Raw genomic sequence first — 16,225 nt, forward strand, 5'->3', positions numbered from 1 at the left:
GGTTATAAATGTGTGAATGGGTTTGGTTCAGAATACATCAGTCAGATGTTAGTCAGGTATGAACCCAGCAGGTCTCTCAGATCTATGGACACAGGTCAGATAGTGGAGCCCAGAACTCACAGTAAACATGGTGATGTTGTGTTTAGTTGTTATGCTGCAAAGAAGTGGAACAAACTGCCAGCAGAGCTGAAGTCAGCATCACATAGGAATTTTTTAAAATCAAATTTAAAGGTACGCTTTTTCTCTACTGCGTATGACTGAGACGGAAAGTTTGAATATTTTTACTGCTTATTTTAAAGTTCTCATTGATTTTTAATCACTGTTGCACTTTTGAATCATGTAAAGCATAATTAATAGCCTTGTGTATGAATTGTGCCATACGTATAAATTAGCCCTGCCTTGATTGTCTGGGATATAAATGAAGGACTGTCTCAAAGGTAAAGCTGATACTGTACCACAGTCCTACTCTCCTGCCCACCTCTAATATCACAGTTTGGACCTAAGTATGGCTGATGTTGTATTGTCATTGCTAAGATCATCTGGATTCTTCATGAATAGTAGATACCAAACAACAACACAGTTACTGTGCCAAGTACTAATGTTAGAAAGTAATTGTTTTCGTACCACTGCTTTGGGGGTTTCTTCAGCCTGATAAAGACTATTTCCTTTGCCTGTTTTCTGACTTCCTCTTTTGGTAAGCCTTCTGAAGACTGTCTGATGTTCGCCTCCTCTTGTTCGATCTGCCTCTCTATGTCTCTGAGCTTGTCGTTGGTGTAGAAGCTTCCATTATTCTCCACCTTTATCTGATTGATGCTCTTCAGCAGCTGCTCCAGTTGAAACTGGTTGCTTCGGTACTCGTTCCTCGAGTTGTTTTGCCAGTATTTGTTATCAAAGACGTGACATCGGCCTCTGCACTTCCACACCAGATATTTAAGATCTTCACTGTCAGCAATAAAATCTTCAATTTTCGTCTCCTCCCTAAGCTGGTCACCTCTAGTGAAGACCACTATGGAGTATTTCAGGACATCTGCAGAGAAATCCTTACAGATCTGTGTGACAATGGCCTTCTCCTGCTCAGTGAACTTCTCAACTTTGAAGACCATGAGGAAGACGTGAGGTCCAGGAGAACACTCGGTCTGACAGCTGAGGAGAGAGGTCCTCACTTCCTCCTTTGATCTTCTCATGCAAAACAACCCAGGCGTGTCGATCAAAGTGAGGCTTCTTCCATGAACGACTTTGGTTTCACTTTGAGATAAGATGGTTCTGGAGTCATTGTAATGGTGGACGTCAAATTTGGCTTCTCCCAATATGGTGTTGGCCAGGCTGCTTTTCCCTGATCCAGCTTTTCCAAGGAGGACGATCCGCATTGGGTTAGGTACTAAAGAGAAAAACAGGCATATTAATTTCTTCCATTTACACATATCTGTAAATTAAATAACATGCAGCAATAACTTTTGGTAACTACAAAGAAGTGTCAATGCTTTGAATGCATTGGAAAATTGTGAGTCTCTTTAAATACTGTGAAGTTTCATTGAATTTGTGTATTTGGAAGGACTGAGATATTTACAACTGAATTAGTTGGAATTTTGTTGATAAAACTGCCCCACCCATGATCTGATGTTAGTTAGTTAGTTTGTTTGTTAGTTAGTTAGTTAGGGAACCAGAGTTTCACTCAGATAATGTAAGAAGAAAAACCAGTGAATGTCCTCCTCCACAACAACCCTAGGATGTTCTCCTTATCGAGAACATCCGAGGGTTGTTGGACAAGGGATGGATTGTTGGTTCAGTCTTTCCTTGACTTACAAAAAGTATTTGATACAGTAAATCACAACATCCTGCTGACTGAATTACACAACTTTAATAGAAACTATAAAGAGTGCAAAGCTGCCAATCTTCTTCCTGTCTGTCTCAACTGGTGTGCTTCAAGGGTCAATTCTGGGGCCTTTATTATTCTCTCTTTACATTAACAACCTCCCGTCCGCCTGCCCAGATGTCTCTGTGCAAATGTATGCAGATGACCCAGTGCTATATGTTCCCAAGTGGCTGAAAAGCTCACCCAGTCCATGGTTCACATCACAGCATGGCTGAAACACTTCTGCCTAGAAATGTAACGGTTACTGGTATCACGGTAAACCACGGGAAAATTTCCGACGGTGAAGGTTACGTTTATTACTAAGTTAATGTTAACTTTGCAGTGATTTGTTCAGGTTGTTATTCTTTAGACTTTAATATATAACAAATCTATTTAAATATATAATTTGGTGACATTATTTCAATTTATCAGTGTTTTTTCAACATTTTGAAGACATTTTAAAAATACGGCGGTACACCGATAACCGTGATAATTTTGGTCACTATAACAGTGGTGTGAAATTTTCATACCGTTACATCCCTAATCCTGCCTACAGCTAAATACATCAAAAACAGTGTCAATGTTAAGTCTAACACTAGTAGTATTGATGAGCCTGATGGTCTTGTGTCAGGTGAACGGCTGCAGACTGTAACTCAGTATAAATATCTTGGTGTCATTTTGGACTGAAAACTGTCATTGAAACCACATTTTAAAATGATCAATAATCATAATAAGTTTACCCTCAGCAACTTCAGACACATCCAGCACCAAATGTCAATACAATCAGCAAAAATGTTCATGCATTCAATGATGTTTTCACATCTAACCTTCTGTTTAACTGTCTGGTCACATGCTATTGTCACAACTCTTAAACCCATCCAGTCCCTGTATAAACACACCATCAAAACTCTGGACTACAAACACCTCTCATATCATCACTGTTCACTATTACAAAAGCATAATTTACTCAGTTGGGAAAACATGGTCAAATACTGTCATTTTTGCCTCATCTATAAAATAATACATGGTTTGTCATCACCCCCACTCAGGCAGCTTCACACTAGAACAACAGAACTCAGGAGAACCAGAGGATCATCAAGAGGCGACTGCATCATCCCTCTGAGAAAAAAACCCCTTTGTTCAAACCATCTTTTCTGTCTGAGCTGCTTATGAATGGAATCTCACCCCATAACAATTAGAAATATCATTACATATAATTCATTTAAAATACAGTTAAAAATGCTCATTGAAAATCAGAGCTGTCAGCACTAACATGATCACCTCTCGCTGCCTCCTGCTGGCCTCTTGTTCCTTGTCTGTTCATCTGACTTGTCTCTGTTGTTGAGTTTGTAACAGTTTTGTTGTAGTTTTTGTCATGTTTGGTTTGTGTTAATGAGAGTGCTGTTTTTAAAAAATATTTTACTGTGTTGTATTTTATCACATTGTGTTATGTGTATAAACGTAAGTTTATTCCCTTTAAGATGACACATGACTGTCCAGGGACTACAGACAAAAAATAGCCTTTAGGATAATTCTGGCATTTACAGAAACGTATATTAATATACACTGTCCCTATAGTAAATAAATAAATGAACAATAACATGTTTTATCATCTCAACATTAATTAACACTTGAAGTGTTTCTAAACGCTGCATTAGACACCAAATGTTTCACTTACTGTCCATGTTGTGATGAAGTGTGTTCAGGCTCTGCTGGTGTGTGTTTGTGTGTCTTCTTACTTTCTTCTTCTTAAACTCGTCTCTTCAGACTCACTTGATGACGCAGGCTGACGATCAACAGATACACAACAAAAATACAAGATTTTATCTAAACATTCTGATGATTGTGATTGTGATTGGCTGACATGTTTGGACATAAAGAACTGTCTATGCTGCTGCTCTTTTACTGATTATTATAAAGTATAACTACCTTGATGTGCTTGATTACTTTAGATATAACTATAGTTTGTTTTTACAAAACAATATCAGGTTCAGAGACTGCTGGTGATGAATTTACTCTTCTTCTTCAGCCACCCAATGGCCCTCATTTATCAACCTTGCCTGAAAACAGGTGTAAATCTGAGGTCACATTGTGTCGTACGACAGGACCAACGTGAGAGTTATGAAACATTGGTATCTGACCAATCCCAGCGCATCAATGATCGGGTGTTGATAAATTCAGCAGCTGATTTTGATCGTCATTAACATGTTACGCCATCAAATATATCAGGTTTGGAGGCCCCGCCCACCTAGGTAAACCAAACATTTGCAAGGAAATAAACACGTCTGAGATGAAAATCAACATTCTCACAGCTGAGGTGAAGAAAAACAAACTAACCTTCACACTATGTATGAACGAACCCCGCCAAAACATGTCAGGAGATAATGATTTACTGAAAACCATTGTCTGAATAAATGAAACCTTAACATATATTTAAAAAACAAGACAAAATGAACTTCCTGAGATTAAAGTGGATTTTTAATCTGTTATTTGATCTTTGTTAACACAGCCACATCTTTATTTTTGCTGCCAAGTTTTCTTTCAGCCCTTAGTTTCATATTCACATACAGTGAATAACAGGAATCCAGAGCGTTTACAGGAAACTACACAAGTGCTACTTTATTAACTCAACCAGATTTTAATTTGTAATGATGATGACATCACAATAAACTCAGGTTAACTCATCAAAATCTAATAGAGCAGCTATTTATAGCCGGAAACCTCTGAATGGAAGAAATGTTCGGAACTTCTAAAATAATGATAAAATAGTACATTTATTTTCACCATTGGTTTCATTGGTTACAAACACATTTACAGCAAAGTGAAAGAAATCACCAGAACAAAGAAAATATCAAAATATGAGCAACACTTGTTCTAGTATCTGTAGTAGAACAGAATCAATCACAATGTTTAGACAGAAATTATTGTAATTAACACATGTAAACAGCATTTAATAGTTTTATCTTTTTTTAAAAACGTGAATTACAATAAACAGAGTTGATTTTCATGATAGTTTATAATAGGAAGAGGTATTCTGTTACATAGTAAACACATTATCTATAGGGTCAAAAATTTACAATTCATGCATGAATATTGTATAAATCATACAAACATATGTATGACTATGTGAACCAAAATCTATTTTCTTATGCACAGTATTTTTATTACAGAACTTTACTAGGTAAGTAATCCTGTGACTGAGCCTATTCGGAACAACCTTTATCTCAAACGTTAGTCTGGCTAGGTGAAACTACATCCAAAACAAACAATCTAAGCATTTTTAGTCAAGGTGAGATGAAAATGACTCCAAATAGAGTTTTGGCTAGGTGACATTACATGTTTTATGTCTGTAAGTTTCTTTCTGCCTCGTCAAAATACAGTTGAAGATATTTGTAATGACGTATCCTATGGGAAGAGTGACATAGTGTCACCTTGGCAGAATGAGTACGTAGATGTCTGTAATGCCTATTTTGACTCAGCTGAACTGAATACCAGATATCACTAAACAATATCCAGGATGACTATTGAACGTTAGAACAACTTTCTATAGGACCAATCTATGCTATTTGTTCTGATTTTGACTGAGGAAACTTTGTACTGGCACGATTCTTGAAAATTTGGTCTTCATTCTGGCAGACTAACATTTTTATAGCCCTGCTTTAACCAAAAACACCAATCTCTGATCTAACACCAAAAAAACCAACTGAAACCCAACAAACACCTAAAACCACAGATTAGAACAGGAACAAATATAAGACCCACATCCCCCCAGGTTATGACGATATTAGTGCCATAGACGGTTGACTTTTAATTATTGTTACCGATCCAAACGTCATTGACCAAAGTATGCGTAAAAGTCCAGGATCTGTGTATCTACGCCCTGGAGAGAACTTTCCATCTAAAAATGATATGTTTGATATGTTTGTAATGGTCTTCTGACAAGAATCCCCAAAAAGAGCATCTACAGCCTCAGAATAGACTTTAAAGTTCTGCTGCTGCTGGTGTATAAATGTGTGAATGGGTTTGGTTCAGAATAAATCAGTCAGATGTTAGTCAGGTATGAACCCAGCAGGTCTCTCAGATCTATGGATTCTTCATGAATCGCAGATACCAAACAGCAATAACTGCAGTTACTGTACCAAATACTACAGCGCCAATGAACATCATTTTTTGCCACCACTGGTTTGGGGGTTTCTTCAGCCTGTTAAAGACTATTTCCTTTGCCTGTTTTCTGACTTCCTCTTTTGGTAAGCCTTCTGAAGACTGTCTGATGTTCTCCTCCTCTTGTTCGATCTGCCTGCTTCGGTACTCGTTCTTTGGGTTGTTTTGCCAGTATTTGTTATCAAATACGTGACATCGGCCTCCGCACTTTTTCACCAGATCTATTAGATCTTCACTGTCAGCGATAAAATCTTCAATTGTCGTCTCCTCCCTAAGCTGGTCACCTCTAGTGAAGACCACTATGGAGTGTTTCAGGACATCTGCAGAGAAATCCCTACAGATCTGTGTGACAATGGCCTTCTCCTGCTCAGTGAACTTCTCAATTTTGAAGACCAAGAGGAAGATGTGAGGTCCAGGAGAACACTCGGTCAGACAGCTGCGTAGAGAGATCAGCACTTCCTCCTTTGATCTTCTCATGCCAAACAACCCAGGCGTGTCGATCAAAGTGAGGCTTCTTCCATGAACGACTTTGGTTTCACTTTGAGATAAGATGGTTCTGGAGTCATCGTAATGGTTGACGTCAAATATGGATTCTCCCAATATGGTGTTGGCCAGGCTGCTTTTCCCTGATCCAGCTTTTCCAAGGAGGACCATCCTCATTGGTTTAGGTACTAAAGAGAAAAATATGCATATTAATTTCTTCCATTTACAGATATCTGCAGATTAACTAACATGCAGCAATAACTTTTGGTAACTACAAAGAAGTGTGAACGCTTTGAATGCATTGGAAAATTGTGAGTCCCTTTAAATACTGTGAAGTTTTACTGAATTTGTGTATTGGGAAGGACTGATATATCCACAACCAAATTAGTTGGAATTTTGTTGGTAAAACAGCCCCACCTATGATCTGATGTTGGTGAGTTTGTTAGTTAGTTTGGGAACCAGAGCTTCACTCAGATTATGTAAGAAGAAAAACCAGTGATGAATGTCTTCCTCCACAACATTGTTGTTGGACAAGGGAGGGGTTGTTGGTTCAGATTTCCTTGACTTACAAAAAGCGTTTGATACAGTAAATCACAAAATCCTGCTGACTGAATTACACAACTTTATATTTCTATAAACACTATAAAATGGATTCAGACATATCTGAATAATCGCTCTCAGCATGTCAGAGTGCAAAGCTGCCATTCTTCTTCCCTGTCTGTCTCAACTGGTGTGCCTCACAGGTCAATTCTGGGGCCTTTATTATTCTCTCTTTACATTAACGACCTCCCGTCCGCCTGCCCAGATGTCTCTGTGCAAATGTATGCAGATGACACAGTGCTATATGTTCATGGCAGCAGTGCTTCCCAAGTGGATGAAAAGCTCACCCAGTCCATGGTTCACATCACAGCATGGCTGAAGAAATCCTGCCTACAGCTAAATACATCAACAACAGTGTCAATGTTAAGTCTAACACTAGTAGTATTAATGAGCCTGATGTTCTTGTGTCAGGTGAACGGCTGCAGACTGTAACTCAGTATAAATATCTTGGTGTCATTTTGGACTCAAAACTGTCATTGAAACCACATTTTAAAATGATCAATAATCATCATAAGTTTACCCTCAGCAACTTCTGACACATCCAGCACCAAATGTCAATACAATCAGCAAAAATGTTCATGCATTCAATGATGTTTTCACATCTAACCTTCTGTTTAACTGTCTGGTCACATGCTATTGTCACAACTCTCAAACCCATCCAGTCCCTGTATAAACACACCATAAAAACTCTGGACTACAAACACCTCTCATATCATCACTGTTCACTATTACTAAAGCATAATTTACTCAGTTGGGAAAACATGGTCAAATACTGTCATCTTTGCCTCATCTATAAAATAATACATGGTTTGTCATCACCCCCACTCAGACAGCTCATTCACACTAGAACAACAGAACTCAGGAGAACCAGAGGATCATCAAGAGGCGCCTGCATCATCCCTCTGAGAAAAAAACCCCTTTGGTCAAACCATCTTTTCTGTCTGAGCTGCTTATGAATGGAATCTCACCCTCATAACAATTAGAAATATCAATACATATAATTCATTTAAAATACAGTTAAAAATCAGAGCTGTCAGCACTAACATGATCACCTCTCGCTGCCTCCTGCTGGCCTCTTGTTCCTTGTCTGTTAGTCTGACTTGTCTCTGTTGTTGTTGAGTTTGTAACAGTTTTGTTGTAGTTTTTGTCATGTTTGGTTTGTGTTAATGAGAGTGCTGTTTTTTTTTAAAATATTTCACTGTGTTGTATTTTATCACATTGTGTTATGTGTATAATTGTAAGTTTATTCCCTTTAAGATGACACATAACTGTCCAGGGACTACAGACAAAAAATAGCCTTTAGGATAATTCTGGCATATTTACAGAAACGTATATTAATATGTACTGTCCCTATAATAAATAAATAAATTAACAAAAACATGTTTTATCATCTCAACATTAATTAACACTTGAAGTGTTTCTAAACGCTGCATTAGACACAAAATGTTTCACTTACTGTCCATGTTGTGATGAAGTGTGTTCAGGCTCTGCTGGTGTGTGTTTGTGTGTCTTCTTACTTTCTTCTTCTTAAACTCGTCTCTTCAGACTCACTTGATGACGCAGGCTGATGATCAACAGATACACAACAAAAATACAAGATTTTATCTAAACATTCTTATGATTGTGATTGTGATTGGCTGACATGTTTGGACATAAAGAACTGTCTATGCTGCTGCTCTTTTACTGATTATTATAAAGTATAACTACCTTGATGTGCTTGATTACTTTAGATATAACTATAGTTTGTTTTTACAAAACAATATCAGGTTCAGAGACTGCTGGTGATGAATTTACTCTTCTTCTTCAGCCACCCAATGGCCCTCATTTATCAACCTTTCCTGAAAACAGGTGTAAATCTGAGGTCACATTGTGTCGTACGACAGGACCAACGTGAGAGTTATGAAACATTGGTATCTGACCAATCCCAGCGCATCAATGATCGGGTGTTGATAAATTCAGCAGCTGATTTTGATCGTCATTACCATGTTACGCCATCAAATATATCAGGTTTGGAGGCTCCGCCCACCTAGGTAAACCAAACATTTGCAAGGAAATAAACACGTCTGAGATGAAAATCAACATTCTCACAGCTGAGGTGAAGAAAAACAAACTAACCTTCACACTATGTATGAACAAACCCCCCCAAAACATGTCAGGAGATAATGATTTACTGAAAAACATTGTCTGAATAAATGAAACCTTAACATATATTTAAAAAACAAGACAAAATGAACTTCCTGAGATTAAAGTGGATTTTTAATCCATTATTTGATCTTTGTTAACACAGCCACACCTTTATTTTTGCTGCCAAGTTTTCTTTCAACCCTTAGTTTCATATTCACATACAGTGAATAACAGGAATCCAGAGCGTTTACAGGAAACTACACAAGTGCTACTTTATTAACTCAACCAGATTTTAATTTGTAATGATGATGACATCACAATAAACTCAGGTTAACTCGTCAAAGTCTAATAGAGCAGCTATTTATAGCCAGTGTTGTGCGTGAACGCATTCAATGAACGACGTTCACTGAACACGTTCATATTTTCGGTGAACGTTGAACTGAACGAATCACTTTTCAAACAATAAACGTGAGCGAGAGCGGCGTTCCGTCTGCCAGGACTGAGCGCGTGCGCAGTTCACGTTCACGCTCTTTTTTTTTTTTTTTTTTTTTTTCACGCTCATTTGAAGTCAGGTTTTACGACACTGTTTATGGCAAACACATTGATAGCGGTCCAGCATGGCGAGTGCTAGTACTAGTTCACGTGATACAGACTTAGCTGCTACTGAAGCCAGTTTTGAACAGCACTTGGCAGAGTTTTATGTACAAACAAATGAAGACTCAGACGGAAAAAACCTTACATTTTTGTGCAAACTGTGCCCACCGGGACTAAACAAACAAGTACGTACGTCAGCCACATCGAGCTCAAATTTGAAGCGCCACATCGAGTTAAAGCATCCGAGCTATCTTGCCAAATATCTGCGACTGAATGATGAACGCAAGAAATCATTAACGAAGAGAGGACCGCCGCCGCCGAGCACACCCACCCAAGTTAAGCTCACTTTATTTAGTAAAGGACCTGCTGTTTCCTTCGTTTCTCAGCAACAAGTGGACAAGCTTGTATTGGATTACATTGTGGGAGATCTGCAGCCTTTGAGCAAGGTTGAGAAGCCATCCTTCATCAAATTAGTGACAGGTTTGCAGCCATCCAGGCATGTGCCTTCAAGAAAGCAGGTACAGAAACTACTGAACAATGCATTCCAGGAGAATATTTCTGACTTAAAGAATGAACTCTCTGAAGTTGATGCCGTATGTACAACAGCAGATTGCTGGACTGCAGTGAATAAAGCGTTTTTAGGCATTACTGTTCATTGGCTCAACAAAAATAATATCTCTCAGAGAAGCTCTGCAGTACTTGCATGCCGTCGTGTTCGAGGAGCACACACACATGATGTTCTCGCCAAAGCATTGTCAGAAGTGCATAAAGAGTTCAGAATCCAAAACAAGATTGTGTGCACTGTGACAGACAATGCTGCTAATTTTGTGAAAGCATTCAACTGTTTTGCAGAAGATTTTCCCGCTGCTGATGAAGATCCAGATCCAGATGTTGACAGTGATAATGGAGCGACTGAAAATGAAAATGATCCAGGATCTACCTCGCCTCCTGCTGCTGCTTGTAAGAGCTTAGATGAAGAGGATGACATGGAACCTGAGCCTCTCTCAGCATTGGAAGACCCCAGTCTTCCCCCTCACAGAAGGTGCATGGCTCACACCTTAAATCTTGTTGCCAAAGACACAGATAAGGTAACTGATAAACAGTACAAAATATTGTCAAGGGCCGTTTTTGCTAAGGCATCTGCTCTGTGGAACCGGATTAAAAGAAGCCCCAAAGCATCAGATTTTGTTGAGGGAAAGCTTGGGATCGGTTTTGTGTTCCCAAATGATACACGGTGGAACTCTTTGTATCTTGCTATGAAGCGACTGTCTCACATAGCGACGTTAACTCCCAAGGCAGATACCAATGAAGATACTGATAATGTCACTGCTGCATATGACAACCTTATCCTGCATGCTGTCTGTGATGAGTTTGGCTTTAGGCGGTTCTCTGCAGAGGAAATCGGCTTCATACACAAGTTTGTAGATGTAATGAGGCCCCTAGCATCTGCACTGAACATCCTGCAGGGAGAGAAAAACATCTTCCTCGGGTATTTGGCTCCAACCATTGTACAACTACAAAATGAGATGAATGGCCTGCTGGAGGAGAGCACAAAGCCCACTGCTGCGCAAGGTCTGGTTACATGCCGTCCACTCATACTGAACATCCTGCAGTCCCTGAAAACAAGGGTTGAAGTCATGCTTGAGAAGAAGGAACACATATTGTCAGCCATGCTGCTGCCAATATTCAAGCTCAGCTGGGTGGAGGATGAGGAAAAACGGCTGTTTTACAGAGTTATGCTGAAACGAGAACTTCTAACTTGCAACTCAGATGACTCAGAAACACAAAACCCTGATCAGCCTCAGCCTAGTGGTGATGCTGACAAAGACACAACGGCTTCCTTCTTCAGGTTTAACCAAAACCCTCAGAATCTCAAAAAAAGTGAAGCAGACACTTACTTGGATGCACCAACCACAGATGGCTTTGCAGAGTACATGCTGCTGCCCAGGCTCAAAAAGCTCTTCCTTAAATACAACACTGCACTCCCCTCAAGTGCTTCAGTGGAGAGACTTTTCAGTATCGGAGGCCAAATATTCAGGCCCAGGAGAAACAGGCTTGGTGATGAAAACTTTGAGAAGCAACTGCTCTTGAATGCAAACAGAAAGCTTAAAGAAGTTTAACTTCTTGATGTATTGGACTAGTAATTTCCACTGTAACTCTTTTGTTGTGCTATGAGAGTGGGACATCTTGTAAAGGTGTTCCAGCCTGACAAAATCTCAGGAGTCAACCTCTTTTTTTTTTTCACCAAATGTTTACTTTCAGTAAGTTATGCTGCTTGACTATTGCACTTTGAAGCCTCTGACTCCCACAGATAAATCCAGCATCTGAAATCGAAGGCTGTTGTTTATTTGAGCTCTATGCTGTATAATTTTCAGTTTTCAAAGCTATTCAATTTATTTGGACAAATTAAGTCTGGAAGAGTGAAAAAAAAAGTTGAAGAATGTAAATGATATTGTCATTGTTTACTTACTGTTTACTGTTTTTTGAGGATGCTAGAATGTGTCGGTCCAGTATTTCACAATGAGCAGGGTTAGCTCATCTTAAGTTAGGTTGTTCAGCTGCTAGCTGTTCATTTTCTTTAGACAAATATGATCAGGAAGATTTTTTTTTTACTATTATAAATTAATGTAAATGGCATTTTCATTCTTTACACACTGTTTATTTCCTTTTGAGGGTATGAAAATGTGTTTGTTGAGTATTGCACATTGAGCAGAGTAAGCCCAAGCTAAATTTACATTACAGTACATCACTAATTTTGTCTGGTTTACATAGTTACTGCCGTTCAGAATATGCGGGATTTTTGTCAGTGGACAGATCTTTTTCCCATGAACCTGAATGTACCTTTCATGTTTTTGAAGTCCTGGGTAATTTGGTTCATGCTGGCTAAATAAAGGTTTCACTGAACATACAGTATAGCTTGACTGCACCTTGCATTTTCCAAGTTCTACATATTTTCCTGATCACACATTATTTAAGGGGTAAATATATTCCTTATCTCAATATTTTTTCTCTCCTGGCTATAGGCTAATAGTTGTCACTTGTCTCTGATGCTTTATTGGTACAATAATTTTGATTAGTTTTGAATAGGCAGTGATTTGCAGCTGGTGATGGATGGTAAAGACATTCTATTGAGTAAGATAGTGGCTTATTTAAAAAAACAAACAAATGAACGTGAACTAGTTCATTTTTAGAAATGTGAACTTAGTTCATTTCTTTAAAAAATTAACTATGAACATGAACTAGTTCATTATTATCTGTGTGAACTGAACTTTGAGCTAGTTCTGTTTAAGTATGAACTGGCACAACACTGTTTATAGCGGTAACCTCTAAATGGAAGAAATGTTCAGAACTTCTAAAATAATGATAAAATAGTAAATTTATTTTCACCATTGGTTTCATTGGTTACAAACACATTTACAGCAAAGTGAAAGAAATCACCAGAACAAAGAAAATATCAAAATATGAGCAACACTTGTTCTAGTATCTGTAGTAGAACAGAATCAACCACAATGTTTAGACACAGAAATTATTGTAATTAACACATGTAAATAGTTAGGATGTAACGATTCACTCAACTCCCGATACGATTCGATTCACGATACTGGGTTCACGATACGATTCTCTCACGATTTATTTTACAAAATGTGACTGTATATGAATGACTGAAAAATATTCCTAATTTTTTTGGGAAAATACTGTTTTTCATTGTCAAAAGAATCCCTTGATAAACTATTCAAAACAATGCAATTTAACTAAAAATAAATCTTGAATGAAATAAATAAAGGAATAATACAAATGTAGAAGAAGCTTGTTATTTAAATTCTGGTTCTACAGTAAACAATACAAAACTGCATAATAGTTCTTTTTCTTTTTAAAAGAGCAACTGAAAATGTATTTTGTGCCTTAACAATTGGATTTAAAAAAAACAGTCATTTTACTGTATTTAGGTCAGATATTTGTTTAGACCAGCAGAGGGCGCTGGTAACCCAGTTTTCAGTTGGCAAGCAGATATCTTGCAGTGAAGAAGAGATGCTATGCTAGCAGACAGAGCTAATAGAAAAACGTGACTTTTACAGATATTCATGTAATATTACAGATATTCTTTTGGTGCTAAAGGGGTAAGTAATCATTTATGAACATGTTTAAAAGTAGAAGGCGGCCAGAAAGAATGTATTAGCAGATTTCACTCGCCGCCAACACTTCTGGATAGCGCCCTCTGCTGGTTAAAAAAGTACTGCGATTCAATTTTCACAGCATCGATGTGAACCTTGATACCTATGAATCGATTTTTAACTGCCTCACGATTAATCGTTACATCTCTAGTGAACAGCATTTACTAGTTTTATCTTTTTTTAAACACCTGAATTACAATATACAGAGTTGATTTTCATGATAGTTTATAAGAGGAAGGGGTATTCTGTTACATAGTAAACACATTATCTATGGGGTAAGGATAGAGTCAGTCATCTCAAACCTTAGTCTGGCTAGGTGAAACTACATCACTTCGTTTTGGCAAAACAACATCCAAAACAAACAATCTAAGCATTTTTAGTCAAAGTGAGAGCAAAAGGACTCGAAATAGAGTTTTGGCTAGGTGACATTACATGTTTTATGTCTGTAAGTTTCTTTCTGCCTCGTCAAAATACAGTTGAAGATATTTGTAATGACGTATCCTATGGGAAGAGTGACATAGTGTCACCTTGGCAGAATGAGTACGTAGATGTCTGTAATACCTATTTCGACTCAGCTGAATTGTATACCAGATATCTCTAAACAATATCCAGGATGACTATTGAATGTTAGAACAACTTTCTATAGGACCAATCTATGCTATCTGTTCTGATTTTGACTGAGGAAACTTTGTACTGGCATAATTCTTAAAAATTTGGCCTTCATTGTGGAACACTCACTTATTTGTAGCCCCAACTGAGATCAACTCAACCAACTGAAACCCAACACAGAACTAATAAAGATTCACAGAATCAAAAAGGAATCAATATAAAACCCACACTCCCCACGGTCAGGACTATTTAAATGTGGGTCTGGTTAAGATTTCATTGTTGTTGCCTACCCAGATGTCATTAGCTAAGGTATGCTTGAAAGTCCTTCCTACCTCTAATCTCACAGTTTGCACAGAATCATCCCAGATGTTGTATTGCTGTTGTTTTCTTCAAGTGGTTTCTCATTCTAGGTTCCGAAGAGCAGCTAGTGTAACTGCAACTGCACCACCAAGAACTAAACTGCCTAAGACGATTTCATTGTACCACGGATTTGCGGGTTTCGTCTGCCTCCTACCGACTATATCTTTTGCCTGTTTTCTGACTTCCTCTTTTGTTAAGCCTCCTGAAGACTGTCTGATGTTTGCTTCCTCTTGTCTGATCTCCTTCTCTATTTCTCTGAGCCTGTCGTTAGTGTAGTTGTTGTCCAGCATTATCTGGTCGATGCTCTTCAGCAGCTGCTCCAGTTGAAACTGGTTGCTTCGGTACTCGTTCCTCGGGTTGTTTTGCCAGTATTTGTTATCAAATACGTGACATCGGCCTCTGCACTTCATCACCAGATCTTTAAGATCTTCACTGTCAGCGATAAAATCTTCAATTGTTGTCTCCTCCTTAAGCTTGTCACCTCGAGTGAAGACCACTATGGAGTATTTCAGGACATCTGCAGAGAAATCCTCACAGATCTGTGGGATGATGGCCTTCTCCTGCTCAGTGAACTTTTTAAGTTTGAAGACCATGAGGAAGACGTGAGGACCAGGAGAACACTCTGTCAGACAGGACCTCACTTCCTCCTTTGATCTTCTCATGCCAAACAACCCAGGCGTGTCGATCAAAGTGAGGCTTCTTCCATGAACGACTTTGGTTTCACTTTGAGATAAGATGGTTCTGGAGTCATTGTAATGGTGGACGTCAAATTTGGTTTCTCCCAATATGGTGTTGGCCAGGCTGCTTTTCCCTGATCCAGCTTTTCCAAGGAGGACGATCCTCATTGAGTTAGATACTATAGAGAAAAATATGCATATTAATGTCTTCCATTTACAGATATATTTAAATTAACTGACATGCAGCAATAACTTTTGGTAACTACAAAGAAGTGAGAACACTTTGAGTGCATTGGAAAATTGTGAGTCCCTTTAAATACTGTGAAGTTTCACTGAATTTGTGTATTTGGAAGGATTGAGATATTTACAACTAAATTAGATGGAATTTAGTTAGTCAAACAGCCCCACCCATGATCTGATGTTAGTCTGAGGCTCTGGTTCCCTTCATTATCTTTCACATCAGATTATGTAAGAAGAAAAACCAGTGAGGAATGTCTTCCTTCACATGTTTTATCATCTCAACTTTACTTAACATTTGAAGTGTTTCTAAACTCTGCATTAGACACCAAATGTTTCACTTACTGTCCATGTTG

The 16,225-nt window shown here is 38.3% G+C and overlaps 2 protein-coding genes across 2 annotated transcripts; both read right to left on the reverse strand.

Moving 5' to 3' along the window:
- Positions 1–498: 498 nt before the first annotated feature.
- On the reverse strand, positions 499–8,652 carry LOC114480792 (GTPase IMAP family member 8-like). The gene is made up of 5 exons (XM_028475215.1): positions 8,553–8,652; positions 6,033–6,684; positions 3,531–3,613; positions 3,134–3,187; positions 499–1,378 (listed from the first exon to the last, which is right to left on the reverse strand). The coding sequence occupies exons 1-5, from the start codon at positions 8,557–8,559 to the stop codon at positions 549–551; spliced, it is 1,626 nt and encodes a 541-aa protein (XP_028331016.1). The 5' UTR covers positions 8,560–8,652; the 3' UTR covers positions 499–548.
- Positions 8,653–14,996: 6,344 nt separating this feature from the next.
- Positions 14,997–15,800, reverse strand: LOC114480793 (GTPase IMAP family member 7-like). The gene has a single exon (XM_028475217.1). It carries the CDS (start codon positions 15,798–15,800, stop codon positions 14,997–14,999), a length of 804 nt encoding a protein of 267 aa, XP_028331018.1.
- Between the last annotated feature and the right edge of the window lie 425 nt (positions 15,801–16,225).

This window comes from Gouania willdenowi, chromosome 18 (genome assembly GCF_900634775.1).
Source record: "Gouania willdenowi chromosome 18, fGouWil2.1, whole genome shotgun sequence".
In the NCBI taxonomy this organism is placed as follows: Eukaryota; Metazoa; Chordata; class Actinopteri; order Blenniiformes; family Gobiesocidae; genus Gouania; species Gouania willdenowi.

Bases quoted from the DNA above. Each gene is read 5' to 3' on its own strand.
- LOC114480793 (XM_028475217.1), bottom strand. From the start codon at position 15,800: ATGAGGATCGTCCTCCTTGGAAAAGCTGGATCAGGGAAAAGCAGCCTG.
- LOC114480792 (XM_028475215.1), bottom strand. The intron at 3,614-6,032 runs GTGGTGGCAAAA...GTGAGTCTGAAG, and splicing joins CTGAAGAAACCCCCAAACCA to AGACGAGTTTAAGAAGAAGA. The intron at 3,188-3,530 runs GTAAGTGAAACA...ACTCAACAACAG, and splicing joins ACTTCATCACAACATGGACA to AGACAAGTCAGATGAACAGA.